Genomic DNA, 19,816 nt, shown 5'->3' on the forward strand with positions numbered 1-19,816 from the left:
AGCCATCTACAAAAATAAAACTTCAAAATATGCATTAGGAACAGGTTTTTCATGAACATATGTAAAACATACTGTCTCCTGACTCATCAGTTCCTATGCAGTCATGTTTGTGCGTCATGTCAACGTACAAGTTTTTTTTTTTTTTTTTTCTAATGCTGTCACCAATTCCCCCTTTTCTGAATCCACAGGCAGATGAGTGGCTGGATTCAGAACACTATGTCTTTTGAGGGTGACGTATTCAGGAATTAGTATTAGAACACATTCGAGTCTGATCTGTCTATCCATAGACAGGTGTTCTGGTTGTATTTGTATGAGTATGGCATTAATGTCATGTGGGGAACAAATTGTCAAACGAAAAAGTCAGTGTGAGCTCACATGCCTAGCAGTAATACAGCAGCTCTACAACACGGACACACGTAGGAGACCCTCTAATCACTGGGTGTAATTGTGCTGAGTAGTAAGCTATTGGTCTCTGTTCCTCTCCACATTGCTGTGTCAGTATGCGGTAGCATGTACTCCCTGCTCTGTTCAAAATAAGAAAAAAATGGCTGATCATAGTTTGGAATGCCTAAGGCCGGGGCTGGCACAATGAGCAGCTTCAGAGAATCAATTGCTTCTTGAGTGAGATTGTAGGGGTTTGATGACAACCTGTCATAGAGTGGTTGCGTCATTTGTGAAGCAGACCTTATCCAAGGCCTACAGTAGGTCACCAAACCTAGGAAAATACGTAGATGCTGGTGTGACCTGGGTAAAGGGAGATTTTGTATTGCCTGTTTTCTGTCTTCAGTCAGGTGTCTTGTACATTCAGCAATACAATGTCTCTAAAAATGTCACCTTTTGTTTGCAATACTGTAATTTGTCACGGGAGACCTTGCAACCCTTCTCTGCCAAAAAACACAGCAAGGAAACTGTAGCTTCCTTGCAGGACGTCTGGTCCGGGCAGCAGAGCAAGAGGTCATCCACGTACTGCAATAGTACAGTCTGTGGATGAGGTGGTTGCCACTGCTCAAGAATCCCTGCCATCGCTGTTGAATAGATGGTTGGGGAGTTCTTTCCCCCTTTTGGGAGGACCATCCAACAGTGTTTGTTTACCTTCGCAAGTAAAAGAGAAAAGATGCCGTCAGTCAGGGTGCAGGGGTATAGAAAAGAATGCATTTTGCCAAATTAATGACTGTGAAACATTTTGTGACCGTACGGTGTGTGTATTAGGGACAATTGAGATGACACTCACCGCAACATCATTAATGGCCTGTAAGTCCTGAACTATTCTGTGTCAGGGGAACCCTTGGGTCCTTTTTCTTCTTAATGGGATACAAAGGGGTGTTGCTCTAACCAAAGAGGAGTGGTTCCTTCTTTTAATTTAATCAAAACAAGGGGAATGGGCAATCGACCCACATCAGATTTTCCCCTTGCCCAAACGGTGTCTGGCACCTGACTCTTTTTCCTGTCCTCAGACATTCTGGTGTCAGGCATTACCTTCACCACTCTTGCCATATACACCATTTGTGAAATATTACACAAGTGTTTATATAAATCAGACACTAATGTCCAAATACTATTTATACCCGTATTTGATTGGGTAGAGTACCTCTTAAGAAAACTAAATTTGATTCACAAAATATATTACCAAAAGAAAATTATATATATGAAAATATATATATATTTACGAAAGATACTGAGTCGTAAAATGGGAGAGCACAATGCCATAGGCCACAGCAAAGCACAAGCTTATTTTAAGAAGGTAGTAGCCCTATGTAAATCCATAACTAACAGTTCCAAATATAAAAAGAAGGGATTTGAAAAATGCCAAATATTAATACCAGTTGCTTGCGATAAGGTATAAGAAGTGGAAAGGACAAATAAACAGTGATTATGGTTTGAGCCAATATAATGAATGGCTAAAAAACTATATATCATATGAAGACAACCTAGAAATACACGGTAACTATACCATCTTGTGTAAGGAAACTACTAAACTGGTAAATGAATGGAATTAAGTGTAACTATAATAGGGCATGATTTACCTGTGGTATAATGTGCACGTGGAAGACCCTGACGTCCCTCTGCCCCAAGTGTTTATATGAAAGGGGACTTGTGACTGTAATACCCTCAGGAGAGTACTGTATGATGGCATAGCCAGTACTCACGGCTTTTGTCACTAACAATAAGTTTGTAAGCACTTCTTGGCTGTCTCGTGATTCTAGTCTTATTTGTTTAGTCATAGGGGCTTCAGTCGCTTGTCCCTCTACACTCACGTATTCCACAGTCTCGTCAGTAATCATGTCTGGCATTATCAAGTCTTTGTGTACCACAGTTCCGGCTGCCTCAGTGTCAATCAAGAATTCTGTCTCTTTCCCTCCTGGAGGTGAAGAAGGTGGAAGATTGGTCTGAGTGTCCATTTTCTCCACAATTCCAGCACTTTACGGTTTCTAAGTCTTTAGGTCTCTCATTACGTCTCTACTGTTTTCCTTGTACTCCAGCATACATGACACGTCGTCTTATTGTCCTAGTTTGTTCAACTCCTTTAGCAACTTTTAAGGAGGTCTTTGGATCCACATTTCTCCATTCAGGTCTGGCTGTCTGTACTGTGTCTTGTAAGCTTTTGGTCATATCGTCAATTAATGTATTTACCAATACTTTAACATCAAGTGGGTTTACTGGACTGTACCCCATGTCTGCCCATTTAAGCTGTAACCGTCTAAAGTACATCTCTACACTCTCTTCTTTTGTCACATCTGTATGTGTCTTAATTATGTGTCCTAGCAAGTCACCTGCTTTTGTGCTCACTAACTACCTAGGCCTGCCCAGGTGCACTTATACGTCCATCATATTGTCTTTATCTGAAAAATGGGAAAGGTTGGTTCTTAGGGTCAGCCAATTGTTTTTGCGTAGCTAACTAGTCAGAGAGCCTCCAGGGATAATACTCCTGTATCTGTTTTACCCTACCTGATGTGGTTGGTTCTCTGGTGGTGGGGGTGACTAGATGACCGGTTGGGGGTGACTAGACATGCTGGTCTACAGCTCCTTCCCAAAAGGATTACTGTCAGCCTACCCCCAAAAGTTAATGTCCCCACTATCCACCAACCACAATCCTGTGTCAGCTTCTTATGTCACTACATGTGATCTTGTCTGGACAGGATTCAGTGCAATTCTCTTAGGTCGGGTTGCAGCACAAATCATACGAGTATTTCACCAGTCTGGGTTTGTCTGACCACAGTCCATCTGTCTTGTCTGGGTCTCTGGTTATACAAAGGTATGACCGTAGCAGTAATGTGTCAGTCATAGTCGGACTTTTTAAGCATCAAAACATTCATAATACACCTTACTTTCGTCCTGCTGCACTCTCTCAGACGCCATTTATTCACTTGCTATTTTCCTCCTTTGTCTGTGCCTTTTTGAACAACAAAACATCCACTCACTGGCATTTTTGCCTTTTTCAATATTGGTTTTACATCTTTCACTGCTTCCTTTTTCCAATCTATACAGCGGTTTTGGATCCCATTGGGGGCCCTGACTGCACACAGAATAAGTTGCCCATGGCTTCAACTTATCCGCTCAACAACACCAAGCAGGTTACACCACCTACCACTCGGTGGACTTAAAGGATTTTACCAAGCAGGTTACACCACCTACCACTCGGTAAATCAGCTGGCTAGCACAGCTCCATGGACGGCAAGGTTACACCACCTAATGCCGTAGACTGACTGTAGCAGGTTACACCACCTATACTACATCAGCCGTGCAGTTGGTTACCTCCTCTGCTGATCCTCAATTTACTATATCAATCACTCAACTTGAAGCAGGAGAATCTTTTCAATATTTCAAGCACTTACAAATTTTCCTCTAAAATGGGCACAGTTCTTTTTCACTTTCAATTTCATACAGTACTTATTGCTTTAAACACAAAAACACAAATCTCTCAGCGTGTACCAAACCAAGGACAGAGAAACTTAGAATGCAATACATGGCCCCCCTTCCTCTGGCCCACAATGCAAAGGGGAGAAATCTCAAGCAAGTAGCGCAGGGGTGCACTTCCCTCCTCCCATCTGGTATTTCGCGCTGATCAGAGCTTTGTGCCTCACACACACAGAAGCAGTTTACAAAACATTCATCCTCTCGGAATTAAAAACAATTTCTCTATACAGGCAAATCACTGCACAACTTGAAAAAGCTGATTCTGACCGCGTCCGGCCAAACCACATATAGACACACATAGAAACCTATCCAGTATCAAACCATATATAACACAGGTTTCTCTGAATCTCAGATGTAAATTAAATGTACATTAAAAATATCCACAACTCATTCATCCTGGACCCTCAACAACACTTAGATAAGTAATGATACTTATGTGATCATTCATTCATACGTGCTCAGGGATTGTTTTTTTTTTTTCTTTTCCTTTCACTTTTTTAGTTGAGTTTCACAAGAAGAAAATCCCTTATCTCAATCACTCCACCTCTTATCTCATTCAGAGGTTCTCATAGACATACACACATACAAGGCTCACACAGCCTGTCTATTCTGCACTTTGGAATTAACACAACTCTATATAAATAAAACTGCAGCAGTGTCCACTGACACTCTGAAAACACTTTAAGGCCAAACAACAAAAACCACAGCCTTATACAAAATACAGCTTCATATAATGTACTGCCAATCCAAAATGACCAAAATAACAACACTGCACAGAGTCTATCCCAGCTCTTGTATTACACACACTAAACAAATACACAACCAATTAGGATATTGACAAATAATACAGATAACAATTATCATCTTATAACTCTATTATTCAACTCTCATACGGACATAAACAGACAAAACAAACACAAAACTCACTGGTGATGTGTGGATTCTTTGAACCGTGTTTACAGCCTTTTACCCAGAGGTATGGAGAAATCCGGAAGAGAGATTGCAGGTGCAAACAGATTGTAAGAATAACGTTTCTCAGTTTCTCACCTTGCTGCAGCAGTTGTTTGCATTATCCAATCTCTCTGGAAGCTCCCACATACGGATTCCGAATAAGGCGGCTGGTTACACGGTCCCCGTTCGGGCGCCAAACTGTCGTAGCTGTTTTCATTCTGACCCAAATGTCAGCTGACAGATCACCAGTGAGACCTAATTGTGGATTTACGCCCTTAGTTGACAAGCGCTTGGAGACAAAAGACACCTCACACGTATCCCGTGAGCAAGTCACTTTTATCTGATATATAAAAAGCCAAAGCAATGTTTTATACCATTTACATCCAATGCATTTCAATGTAACTCATGTAGCCCCCACCAGCACCCAGGGTCATATTCTATTTACCATAGCTCAGAACATATTGTAACTGACTATTGAGAACATACATGATAAGAAGTGTAGTCTCCTTGGAGAGGAGACCATCAGACTACTGAGTCAACAGATTCTAATAATTCTAACACTTAAAGGTAAAAGGCACTTAAAGGCAAGGCAGTTAAAGGCAAACTATTAACCCTTCTATAACAAAGGAGAGTGATGGGGTGCTACGCCAGATGACCTGGCCTCCACAGTCACCAGACCTGAACCCAATCGATATGGTTTGGGGTGAGCTGGACCGCAGAGTGAAGGCAAAAGGGCCAACAAGTGCTAAGCATCTCTGGGAACTCCTTCAAGATTGTTGGAAGACCATTTCCGGTGACTACCTCTTGAAGCTCATCAAGAGAATGCCAAGAGTGTGCAAAGCAGTCATCAAAGCAAAAGGTGGCTACTTTGAAGAACCTAGAATATAAGACATAATTTCAGTTGTTTCACACTTTTTTGTTAAGTATATAATTCCACATGTGTTAATTTATAGTTTTGATGCCTTCAGTGTGAATGTACAATTTTCATAGTCATGAAAATACAGAAAAATCTTTAAATGAGAAGGTGTGTCCAAACTTTTAGTCTGTACTGTATATATATGCATTTTATGTGTATATTTGTATTCTATCTATTCTAACCTGTCTGTGTGATTTTTACAGTAGCTGCATATGAATTGCCGGCTTTTCAAAGGACACTAGTGCGTAAAAAACGGACAGCACTCGCATGGTGCGAGAGCTGTGCATTTTTATCTCGCATCCATTGACTTGCATTGGTGAGTCTCCTCCGAGATATGCAGCAAATCGCAGCATGCTGCTATTTTTTTTCCAGTCCGATTTCAGCTGAGAAAAAAATCGAAGATGAGATGTCACCCGTTGAATAACACTGGTCAGAGTGCAATTCGATTTTTTATGCCCTTAGCATAGTATTATTTTGTCTCTACTTTCATAGTGTTTTTCCTAATCAGTATTCATGGGTAAATTCAGCAAAAACACAAACTTGACATCACAAAAACAAACTGGAATCTTTGTAAAATAAATGAATCTGAATCTTTATTGCATGTTTTGTATATCCACACGTTCTACTTACAAAATACTTTCATTTTTTGCTACAAAAATAAAACAAATCATTTAAATATTATTCGACATTGGATGTTATACATTTTTTTTAAATAATAAATATATTTATATCCACTCATGTACAACTTATTAAATTATTGTGTATCTTTACAACTTTACAGTGTAGACTTTTCTATAGCTATTAAGAGATATACAAAAGAAAAAAAGCTATTTTCCATAGCAATTAAGACACTAAAGACTATGCAACTAGTTTGCTTTGCTCTACTGTCTTTCATCCATGTTCCTAGACATTAGTAGCGGATCACTTTTATATGATTAAGGCGCCTAAAAAAATTAAAAAAAGACTCATAAGTGATAAGAAAAAAGAAGAAGAAATGACATACATTTTTCTGGGAAAACATATTGATAGATAATATATATATAATCAAAGCGTGATGTACGATGTCTGACCAAGTGAATCATCTCAATAAATTGAATGATGTTTACTTGCCTGCCTAGTGCCTACACATGTAGCTGCACTTAATAAGAGAGTTTAGCACTATTCATATAGTTACACCGATCCCTCTGATGATTGGAGCTTCACCAATACATCGATCTTCTGTTTTAAAGGGTATCTGTCAGTAGGATCAACCCTCCTAAGCCATCTTCAATGACATGCAGGTCATAGGAAGCTCAATCCCCTGATCACAATGTATTGTTGCCCCTCTATAAATCACTTGTAAGGCATGTAGATGTTAACAGCTCATATACATATCAGAAAAACGTTGGTATCTCTGGAATAAGATATCGGATCATAGATATCAAGGTATCATTTTAATCAACTTCGTGTGACCTACCGGCCAATATGTCTATATCGCTTTTTCTATGGCTTTGGAGTGTTGATCCTACTGACAGATTCCCTTTAAGAATAAGTCCTCAATGCATTTTCAAGAAAATCAACTTAGTGTTGGTGTAAGAAAGAACAAAGTCTACTTTGTAGCAAGATGTGCCAAATGATCTAGGTTTATGCTGTCCCATATTATTATGTCACAATAAAACTGCTGCTAAGCTGCCAGATACTCATAAAACACACTGTACATAGGAAACAAATTACCATATAACTGATTAATACCCACCTATTTTTTCCGCTCAAAAGAACCTTTAGTTCCAACAGATCAGGTTTGACACATATGGGAACAGGCACATTTTTTAAAGTTGCACTGTGGAAACAAATGCAATAAACATTTAGAATATTTTGGATTTCAGTCCTCTTTGTTGTATGTTACTCTACACTAAGGCCTCTTTCACACTAGCGTCGTGCACTGCACGTCGCTATGCGTCGTTTTGTTAAAAAAACGCATCCTGCAAAAGTGCTTGCAGGATGCGTTTTTTCTCCATAGACTTGCATTAGCGATGCAGTGCGACGCATTGCCACACGTCGCAACCAACGTTGCGTCGTGTTGCGTCGGACCGTCGCCACCAAAAAACGTTACATATAACGTTTTTTGGTGCGTCGTGACCGTCTTTTCCGACCGCGCATGCGCGGCCGGAACTCCGCCCCCTCCTCCCCACACATCACAATGCATATTGAAAATATGCCTTAATTAAAATTTAGAAAACAATTCACATATGTCTGTTGAGAAAATGATTTATAAGTGAATGCCCTGGTTAGTAGCTACATGTGATTATGCCATATAGTATGTTAGGTGATGTAATAGATTTGAAGATTTGTAGATGTAACCTAAGGACAAAAATGAAGATTCTCTGGAATACAGAAGACTCTATATTGAAGACTCTATATTTTCCCTTTAAAGGAAATCTGTCTGCAGATTTTACCTATATAATCTGAGGACAGCATGAGGTAGGGGCTGAGACACAGATTTGTTTCAAAACAATGAATGTTTTATAAGCAGCTGATTATCATTGCTTGGACCACAGTACAGGTGAGCCCTGGTCCAACCATAACCCTCCTCTGATAAGAAGCTTACTGTTAATAGACAATGTACATAGCGAGCCTGTTCTGAGCGACGATATCTTTCTAAACTCTGCTACATGCTACATCTAAGAACTCTGATTGTGCCACAACTGCTACACCCAGTAAGTGATACATAGCTGGAATCAGGGTCTCTTTCCCTACATTATGCTGCTCCCAGCTTGAGAGAGTTGAAAGCATTGACCATTCTCTATTATTTACAGAATGCTTATTTAGTCATGGGTCTTTTATCCAGAAAACAAATGTATATATAATATTTTGGATGAGACAATCCTGATTTGTTGCTGAAACAATATGATTCTGTGACTACCTCATGTTTTCTACTTACATGTATTCAATCCTCTCACATGTAGAACTTTTGGGGTGAATCTCCAGCTTTTCCACTGCCATCACATTGAGCTGACTAGGAAATTTTCTGCATAAACAGCGACTTCCACGAGGTACAGCAAATCCTGATATAAAATCAAGCAGAAACTCAATAAGTGATCTGGATGCGACAGAAAAAAAACACCATAATGTAATGAATTTTCATTAAGACTTTACCTTCGATAAGAGCAGCAGACAGCAGGACCGCACAGATGACGACAACACGCTTGTAGGTCATGATGACAAATGGCTCGTGTCCACCAGACTTTGCAGCTAAGCTTTGTCATCAGCATCTTGTAGAAATGTCCATTTATACACGTCTTTGGATTACATCATCACGACAAAGCAAGAGTGGGAAATTCTTGTGACCACAGTTTCCTTTATATTATTTTTACATGGGAAAGCATAGGAGAAGTGAAAGGTTTTTTTTACAGAATTTTTTTTTAATGAAATGTTGACTTTTTTTTATGGTGAGTCACATGAAATATTAAAAGAAAAAGGTTTGTTAAAGATTTGATGAAGCGATATGGTTATTGCTAGTTTTTCATAGATGCCAGTGTTCAGTTATGCTATCAATTCCCTGATGAAATCTCATCAGCTGCTAAGATTTACAGGTCCCCATGCACATTAGATAAATATAGGCTGAACCTGATGATTTGGTGGGACTGGGCAACCATCTAATATCTGTGAGGTTGTGTGTTGTGAATTCACTCCCACATCCTGACATCCTGCTTCAGCAGCCATGACAGTGGCGTCAGACGTGTGAATGCCACCTTTTACCAGCAGGCACTCGTGGTTTTTCTTTTGATTAGCCAACTTAGCAGACACACACATGATGTTGCGCCAGGGTGCCTGTCAATTTCTCTTGCAGAAACGCGAGCCTCCACAACAGAAATTAACCAATAGAATGTATTGACTGAGGTACTGTAAATCCGCATGGTTCAGTGAACACATGCGGATTTACCTGCATTTAAAAGATGGCAGCGCTTTGGACACAGCGAACATACACTGTGTCCAAAGCGCTGCTACTTCCAGATCGTGGGAATGTAGCCTCATAAGACTATTGACTGGAGCCTTGTTCAAAGATCAATATCACAATAATCTTAATTAATTGATAACAAGTGCACAGCATCAGATGCTGTTCTTCCTAGGTAATATTTACCTCATCATTTTTGATATTTTTCTGTACTAATTTTCATTTTGTGGCTTTTCTATGAAACACTGGTTTCCACTTAGATGTAAAATACACATGCATGTTCAATCAGGTCACAGTCATATATTATATTACTGTTGGATATTTGTGGAAAAGGCTTGGAAGTGTTGTGCAAAATTGTTGTGACTCATGTAAAATCACTCCATGTGACTGCAGGACCAGCTGGAACGTGACCAGGGCTGTATTTGCCACTAGGCACTTGAGGGCAGGTGCCTAGGGCAGGAGGATGCGGGGGGGGTTTGTGCGCCTGAGCAAGGTTTTTTTTTTTTTTCTCTGAAGCAGGACATTAACCATGTCCTGATCACTATTAGGGGCCTCTGCAGTATGTGTCCGCCCTGCCCCATGTATACCTTCCAGCAAGGCTTGTTTTTATTATTCTGGAGCTGCTGTAGAACCATAAATTCCAGCATTTCCAGTCTTTGTGTAAGAGGGACTTGTACCTTCACGCCCTGACTTTTATTCTGTAGCTGCAGGATAACTACAGGTTTAGGTTACATGTCCTGTCATTCTAATTATGGAAATGTAGGACTGCAAATCCCAGCATGCCCTGTGGTTGGTACTATAGAGACTGCAAATCCCAGGATGCCCTGTGGTTGATACTGTAGGGACTGCAAATCCCAGCATGCCCTGTGGTTGATACTGTAGGGACTGCAAATCCCAGCATGCCCTGTGGTTGATACTGTAGGGACTGCAAATCCCAGCATGCCCTGTGGTTGATAGATACTGTAGGGACTGCAAATCCCAGCATGCCCTGTGGTTGGTACTGTAGGGACTGCAAATCCCAGCATGCCCTGTGGTTGATACTGTAGGGACTGCAAATCCCAGCATGCCCTGTAGTTGATTCACTAGGGACAGGTAGTGATGGTTACTTGCCAACATGTGCGGCACTTGCGGTGCTAGCAGTGTTTTTTTTCCTTTGCTGCAAGTGCCGCACATGTCCGCAAGTCCCATAGGGAATGAATGAGGCCGTGTAATTTTACTGTACACCGGACATGAATTGCCGACTTTTCAAAGGACGCCGGTGCATAAAAATCGGACAGCACTCGCATGGTGCGAGTGCTGTACGATTTTTTTCTTTGCACCCATTGACTTGCATTGGCAAGTCTCAGCTGATATACGAGTGAAATCACTCGCACTGATAATACGGCCGAGAAAAAAAACAATGATGGGAGCTGCCCCATAGATTTATACTGGACCGAGTGTGATGCGATTTTTTTTTCTCACATAGCACTCGCCCGTATTCCTCGCTAGTGTAACTCCAGCCTAAGGCTACTTTCACACTAGTCTGTCGGTACGGGCCGTCGCAAACCGCCGGCCCGATGTACTGACGGACAGTGTGTTAAAGTAGCACAACGTGGGCAGCGGATGCAGTTTTACAACGCATCCGCTGCCCATTGTGAGTTCCGGGAGGAGGGGGCGGAGTTTCGGCTGCGCATGCGCGGTCGAAAATGGCGGACTCGACGCACAAAAAAAGTTACATGGAACGTTTTTTGTGCTGACGGGCCGCCAAAACACAACGCAACTGTTGCACGACGGATGCGACGTGTGGCAATCCGTCGCAATGCGTCGCTAATGTAAGTCTATGGGGAAAAAAACGCATCCTGCAGACAACTTTACAGGATGCGTTTTTTCTACATAACGACGCATTGCGACGTCCGTCACACAACACAAGTGTGAAAGTAGCGTTACTCATACTTGCCAATGGGGGAGGCAGCACTAAAAGTGCCTAGGGCAGCAGAAACTCTAAATACGGCCCTGAACGTGACTGCAAGTATGTGATTTGCATACATGCAGTTACGTGCCAACTGGTCGGGCATGGCGTCACTCAATGCAAGTGTTTTGAGTGAGGTCGGACATGTCTAGTTGTAATGTGGCCAGAAGCTCTCAGCGCCGACATCGGAGAACACTCACAGCACGGCCAAGAGTGACTACAAACTTGTGCTCTTCGGCTGGGCAACACCTTTAAACTATGTTTTATCTGAAACTCTGGAGCATTTCAGAGAAATATATTCCTGGCTGCAATCATGTACCCGGGCTCTGATTCCTGCTGCTTGTGGTTTGGGCATCATGAATCGACTGACAAGTTCTCGGTAAGACTGAAATATCAGATGCCATATCTTGATAAATTCACCCCATATGTTTAACTTATAGTAGAACTTGTGCCATGAACCAGTGGATTTGCTGTAATTTGTACCATCTTACTTTTCCTGAAGAATATTGATATTTCAGTGATAAAACATAATTATATATATTATAATAATAATTATTTTAATATTTGCTCAAGGTTTACAAACAGAGGAAAGTGGAAAGATTTTTTGACCATGTAATTTACTAAAATCAGCTGACAAAGTCGTTTCCTATAAACAAGACTGATTCTACATTCTTCTAAGAGAAGGAGCATAGAGGAAATGTCTACATTTCCCAGAAATAAATATATGATTTTCAGTTTCTTTGCCAAATGTGAGCTGAAACAGGACACTGTACAGCAGTATCTGTCACTTCCTGTTTATCTTGTCCAGTCTGTGCGTGTTTTGTTTATACATCGTTCATTATATGGTAAAAATGACCTGGCAATGTGATTCTCCAAGTGACTATGATTATAGTGATTATGCATAGTTTTTATTGTTTATTGAAAGGTTTTAAATTTTCAGTCAATAGAGCTGCTTGACAGCCCGTTTTTTATTTTTGCGCCCTGAGCTGATGTTTTTATTGATACCATTTTGGGGTAGATACAATGTTTTGATCGACTATTATTGCATTTTTTTCTGATCTTACAGCAACCCCCCCCAATAAGTCTTTATATCAGTATGACAAAAAATGGACATCCACAGTGGGTACAGAAAGTATTCAGACCCCTTTAACTGTTTCACTCTTTGTATCATTGCAGCCATTTGGTAAATTCAAAAAAGTTCATTTTTTTCACATTAATGTACACTCTGCACCCTATCTTGACTGAAAAAAAAACAGAAATGAAGACATTTTTGAAAATTTATTAAAAAAGAAAAACTGAAATATCAAATGGTCATAAGTATTCAGACATTTTACTCAGACACTCAATTTGCAAAAATTTCTACATTTCTGGGTTTTTTTTTCAGTCAAGATGGGGTCCTTGAGTACTGCAGAAATTATTTTGTAACCTTGGCCAGATCTGCGCCTTGCCACAATTCTGTCTCTGAGCTCCTTGGCCAGTTCCTTTGACCTCATGATTCTCATTTGGTCTGACATGCACTGTGAGCTGTGAGGTCATACATAGACAGGTGTTTGCCTTTCCAAATCAATTAACCCCTTAATCCCATATGACGTACTATACCGTCGAGGTGGGGTGGGCCTTAATTCCCGGTGACGGTATAGTACGTCATACGCGATCGGCCGCGCTCACGGGGGGAGCGCGGCCGATCGCGGCCGGGTGTCGGCTGCATATCGCAGCTGACATCCGGCACTATGTGCCAGGAGCGGTCACGGACCGCCCCCGGCACATTAACCCCCGGCACACCGCGATCAAACATGATCGCGGTGTACCGGCGGTACAGGGAAGCATCGCGCAGGGAGGGGGCTCCCTGCGGGCTTCCCTGAGACGATCGGTACAAGGTGATGTACTCACCTCGTACCGAACGTCTTCTCCCTGCAGGCCCCGGATCCAAAATGGCCGAGGGGCTGTATCCGGGTCCTGCAGGGAGCACTTCCGGGTCGGAGCAGGCTGCAGATGAAAGCTGCAGCCTGCTCCGATGAAAGTATGATCGCGGATCTGATAGAGTGCTGTGCACACTATCAGATCTGCGATCTGTGATGTCCCCCCCTGGGACAAAGTAAAAAAGTAAAAAAAAAAATTTCCACATGTGTAAAAAAAAAAAATAATAATTCCTAAATAAATAATAATAAAAAAAAAAATATTATTCCCATAAATACATTTCTTTATCTAAAAAAAACAAACAAAAACAATAAAAGTACACATATTTAGTATCGCCGCGTCCGTAATGACCCAACCTATAAAACTGGCCCACTAGTTAACCCCTTCAGTAAACACCGTAAGAAGAAAAAAAAAAAAAACGAGGCAAAAAACAACGCTTTATTACCATACCGCCGAACAAAAAGTGGAATAACACGCGATCAAAAAGACGGATATAAATAACCATGTTACCGCTGAAAACGTCATCTTGTCCCGCAAAAAACGAGCCACCATACAGCATCATCAGCAAAAAAATAAAAAAGTTATAGTCCTCAGAATAAAGCGATGCCAAAATAATTATTTTTTCTATAAAATAGTTTTTATCGTATAAAAGCGTCAAAACATAAAAAAATGATATAAATGAGGTATCGCTGTAATCGTACTGACCCGACGAATAAAACTGCTTTATCAATTTTACCAAGCGCAGAACGGTATAAACGCCTCTCCCAAAAGAAATTCATGAATAGCTGGTTTTTGGTTATTCTGCCTCACAAAAATCGGAATAAAAAGTGATAAAAAATGGTCACGTGTCCGAAAATGTTACCAATAAAAACGTCAACTCGTCCCGCAAAAAACAAGACCTCACATGACTCTGTGGACCAAAATGTGGAAAAATTATAGGTCTCAAAATGTGGAGACGCAAAAACTTTTTTGCTATAAAAAGCGTCTTTTAGTCTGGTTTCACACTTGCGTTTTTATCTGCATGCGTTTTTTAAAAAAACCGCATGTGTGAAAAAATGCATGTAAACGCGGTAAAACGCATGCGTTTTTATAGAAAAACACAAGAAAACAAGAAAAAAACAAAAAACCCTAACCCTACCCCTAACCCTACCCCTAACCTGAAATACGTGGCACTGAAATACGTGGCACTGAAATATACGTTTATATACGTATATACGTATATAAGTGCCACGATATTTCAGTGGCCACGTATTTAAGTGCCACGTATTTAAGTGCCACGTATTTAAGTGCCACGTATTTACGTGCCACGTATTTACGTGCCACGTATTTTTCAGTGCCTGAAATACGTGGCACTGAAATACGTGGCACTGAAATATCGTGGCACTGAAATATCGTGGCACTGAAGTATTTACGTGCCACGTATTTTTCAGTGCCTGAAATACGTGGCACTGAAATACGTGGCACTGAAATACGTGGCACTGAAATATTGTGGCACTGAAATATTGTGGCACTGAAATATTGTGGCACTTAAATACGTGGCACTTAAATACGTGGCACTTAAATACGTGGCACTTATATACGTGGCACTTATATACGTGGCACTTATATACGTGGCACTTATATACGTGGCACTTATATACGTGGCACTTATATACGTGGCACTTATGACTGTCAGAAAATGTTCAGTAAACGGTTAGGGGTAGGGTTTCAGGTAGAATTGGGGAGTTTCCACTGTTCAGGCAAATTTGGGGGGCTAAAAATCATTTTTGTGGGAAAAAAATATGTTTTATTTTCACGGCTCTGCGTTGTAAACTGTAGTGAAACACTTGGGGGTTCAAAGTTCTCACAACACATCTAGATAAGTTCCTTGGGAGGTCTAGTTTCCAATATGGGGTCACTTGTGGGGGGTTTGTACTATTTGGGTACATCAGGGGCTCTGCAAATGCAACGTGACGCCTGCAGACCAATCCATTTAAGTCTGCATTCCAAATGGCGCTCCTTCCCTTCCGAGCTCTGTCATGCGCCCAAACAGTGGTTCCCCCCCACATAGGGGGTATCAGCGTACTCAGGACAAATTGGACAACAACTTTTAGGGTCCAATTTATCCTGATACCCTTGTGAAAATACAAAACTGGGGGCTAAAAAATCATTTTTGTGAAAAAGAAAAATAATTTTTATTTTCACGGCTCTGCGTTATAAACTGTAGTGAAACACTTGGGGGTTCAAAGTTCTCACAACACATCTAGATAAGTTCCTTGGGGGGTCTAGTTTCCAATATGGGGTCACTTGTGGGGGGTTTGTACTGTTTGGGTACATCAGGGGCCAGGGCCGGACTGGGACTAAAATTCAGCCCTGGCATTTGAAGTTACACAGGCCCACTTGTCACATGGTGACTGTATAATATCTTTGTACACTTGTAGGCAGGGCCGGTTTTAGGCAAAGTGGGGCCCTAGGCAAAGTTTAAAATGGGTCCCCAAATGCTAACATATTGCACATCACACAGAAGCCTTTCTGTTGTATTTACGTGCGCTGAGTTCAGGCCGCTAAACGAGTTTGATCGACAATACTGAAGTTGTTCAATGCTTGTTTCCCGGCCTCTTTCCACCAGCTGAGGAATAATGATGAGACAGAACGATCACTAATAGATCACCATACAGTATCATTTTTTCAGCAGCACATCTACAGTTTACACTGGCAATGTGCTGCTGACAACAAGGCTTTTTGTTCCAGCAAAAACAATCCGAATATGCAGCATTTTACTTGTTTAGTAAAATACACCCCATAGTCCTCCATATATTATAATGTGCTCCATAGTCCTCCATATAGTATAATACACTCCCTATAGTCCTCCATATATTAAAATACACTGCTCAGTCCTCCACATAGTATAATACACTTCTCATAGTCCTCCATATAGCATAATACAATCCTCATAGTCCTCCATATAGCATAATACAATCCTCATAGTGCTCCATATAGTATAATGCACCGCCACAGTCATCCATGTAGTACAATTCACTTCCCATAGTATAATGCACCCCATAGTTCTTCATATAGTATAACGTATTCCCCATAGTCCTCGATACAGTATAATGCAGCCCACATATAGTATAATGCAGCCACCCCAGAGTATAATGCAGCCACCCCAGAGTATAATGCAGCCACCCCAGAGTATAATGCAGCCACCCCAGAGTATAATGCAGCCACCCCAGAGTATAATGCAGCCACCCCACAGAGTATAATGCAGCCACCCCAGAGTATGTAACCCCCATAGAATATAATACAGCCCACCTCCCCATAATATATAATGTAGCCCCCCATAGAATATAATGCAGCCCCCCATAGTATATAACGCAGCCTCCCCCATAGAATATAATATACCCCCACAATAGTATATAACACAGCCACATAGTACATAACATGGCCTCCCCCAAAGAATATAATATACTCCCCATAGTATATAGCAAAGCCCGCATATTATATAGCACAAACCGCATAGTATACAGCACAGCCTGCATACTATAGCTCAGCTCGCGTAGTAGATAACACAGCCCACACAGCAGTATTCAGCACAGACCACACAGTAGTATACAGCACAGACCACACAGTAGTATACAGCACAGCCCACGTAGAAGTATACAGCACAGTCCACACAGTAGTATACAGCACAGCCCACAGAGTAATATATACAGCACAGCCCACAAAGTAATATATACAGCACAGCCCACAAAGTAATATATACAGCACAGCCCACAGAGAACTATATACAGCACAGCCCACAGAGAACTATATACAGCACAGCCCACAGAGAACTATATACAGCACAGCCCAGAGTACTATATACAGCACAGCCCAGAGTACTATATAAAGCACAGCCCACAGAGTACTATATACAGCACAGCCCACAGAGTACTATATACAGCACAGCCCACAGAGTACTATATACAGCACAGCCCACAGAGTACTATATACAGCACAGCCCACAGAGAACTATATACAGCACACAGTAGTATACAGCACAGAGCACAGCCCACAGAGAACTATATACAGCCCACAGTAGTATACAGCACAGAGCACAGCCCACAGAGAACTATATACAGCACAGAGCACAGCCCACAGAGAACTATATACAGCCCACAGTAGCATACAGCACAGAGCACAGCCCACAGATAACTATATACAGCCCACAGTAGTATACAGCACAGAGCACAGCCCACAGAGAACTATATACAGCACAGAGCACAGCCCACAGAGAACTATATACAGCCCACAGTAGCATACAGCACAGAGCACATCCCACAGATAACTATATACAGCCCACAGTAGTATACAGCACAGAGCACAGCCCACAGAGAACTATATACAGCACAGAGCACAGCCCACAGAGAACTATATACAGCCCACAGTAGCATACAGCACAGAGCACAGCCCACAGATAACTATATACAGCCCACAGTAGTATACAGCACAGAGCACAGCCCACAGAGAACTATATACAGCACAGAGCACAGCCCACAGAGAACTATATACAGCCCACAGTAGCATACAGCACAGAGCACAGCCCACAGATAACTATATACAGCCCACAGTAGTATACAGCACAGGGCACAGCCCACAGAGAGCTATATACAGCCCACAGTAGTATACAGCACAGAGCACAGCCCACAGAGAACTATATACAGCCCACAGCAGTATACAGCACAGAGCACAGCCCACAGAGAACTATATACAGCCCACAGCAGTATACAGCACAGAGCACAGCCCACAGAGAACTATATATAGCACAGAGCACACAGTAGTATACAGCACAGAGCACAGCCCACAGAGAGCTATATACAGCCCACAGCAGTATACAGCACAGAGCACAGCCCACAGAGAACTATATATAGCACAGAGCACACAGTAGTATACAGCACAGAGCACAGCCCACAGAGAGCTATATACAGCCCACAGCAGTATACAGCACAGAGCACAGCCCACAGAGAACTATATATAGCACAGAGCACACAGTAGTATACAGCACAGAGCACAGCCCACAGAGAGCTATATACAGCCCACAGCAGTATACAGCACAGAGCACAGCCCACAGAGAACTATATACAGCCCACAGTAGTATACAGCACAGAGCACAGCCCACAGAGAGCTATATACAGCCCACAGTAGTATACAGCACAGAGCACAGCCCACAGAGAACTATATACAGCCCACAGCAGTATACAGCACAGAGCACAGCCCACAGAGAACTATATACAGCCCACAGCAGTATACAGCACAGAGCACAGCCCACAGAGAACTATATATAGCACAGAGCACACAGTAGTATACAGCACAGAGCACAGCCCACAGAGAGCTATATACAGCCCACAGCAGTATACAGCACAGAGCACAGCCCACAGAGAACTATATACAGCCCACAGCAGTATACAGCACAGAGCACAGCCCACAGAGAACTATATACAGCCCACAGCAGTATACAGCACAGAGCACAGCCCACAGAGAACTATATATAGCACAGAGCACACAATAGTATACAGCACAGAGCACAGCCCACAGAGAGCTATATACAGCCCACAGCAGTATACAGCACAGAGCACAGCCCACAGAGAACTATATATAGCACAGAGCACACAGTAGTATACAGCACAGAGCACAGCCCACAGAGAGCTATATACAGCCCACAGCAGTATACAGCACAGAGCACAGCCCACAGAGAACTATATACAGCCCACAGCAGTATACAGCACAGACCACAGCCCAGAGAACTATATACAGCCCACAGTGGTATACAGCACAGAGCACAGCCCAGAGAACTATATACAGCCCACAGCAGTATACAGCACAGAGCACAGCCCACAGAGAACTATATACAGCCCACATCTCTTCTCTTCCTCCCCTCACCTCCTCCGAGAATGGCCCCACAGTCCAGAAAAAAAAAAAACTCTCCTCACCTCTCCTCGTGCCCAGCGTTGCTTCCTGGTTCCTGCTCCTGTCTCAGCAGCTGCAGTCTGCCCGGGACACAGCAGGTGCGCGATGATATGACATCATCGCGCACCCGCAGTGTCAGAGGCAGAGTGGGGAATGATGGGAGAGGAGCGTCTGTAGACGCTCTCTCCTCCATCATTGCATTCAACTGTACCGGCGTCTATACGCCGGTATAGTTGAATGCGACGGCGGGGGCGGCGGATTGAGCGGCCCACCACTGGCACCGGCCCTTCTGGCATTTGCCAGAAGTGCC

The 19,816-nt window shown here is 42.2% G+C and overlaps 1 protein-coding gene across 1 annotated transcript; it reads right to left on the reverse strand.

Moving 5' to 3' along the window:
• Positions 1-6,373: 6,373 nt before the first annotated feature.
• On the reverse strand, positions 6,374-9,411 carry LOC143772478 (C-X-C motif chemokine 10-like). Its single transcript, XM_077260661.1, has 4 exons — positions 8,918-9,411; positions 8,703-8,826; positions 7,518-7,601; positions 6,374-6,726 (listed from the first exon to the last, which is right to left on the reverse strand). The coding sequence occupies exons 1-4, from the start codon at positions 8,976-8,978 to the stop codon at positions 6,693-6,695; spliced, it is 303 nt and encodes a 100-aa protein (XP_077116776.1). The 5' UTR covers positions 8,979-9,411; the 3' UTR covers positions 6,374-6,692.
• Between the last annotated feature and the right edge of the window lie 10,405 nt (positions 9,412-19,816).

This window comes from Ranitomeya variabilis, chromosome 1, assembly GCF_051348905.1.
Source record: "Ranitomeya variabilis isolate aRanVar5 chromosome 1, aRanVar5.hap1, whole genome shotgun sequence".
Taxonomy (NCBI): domain Eukaryota; kingdom Metazoa; phylum Chordata; class Amphibia; order Anura; family Dendrobatidae; genus Ranitomeya; species Ranitomeya variabilis.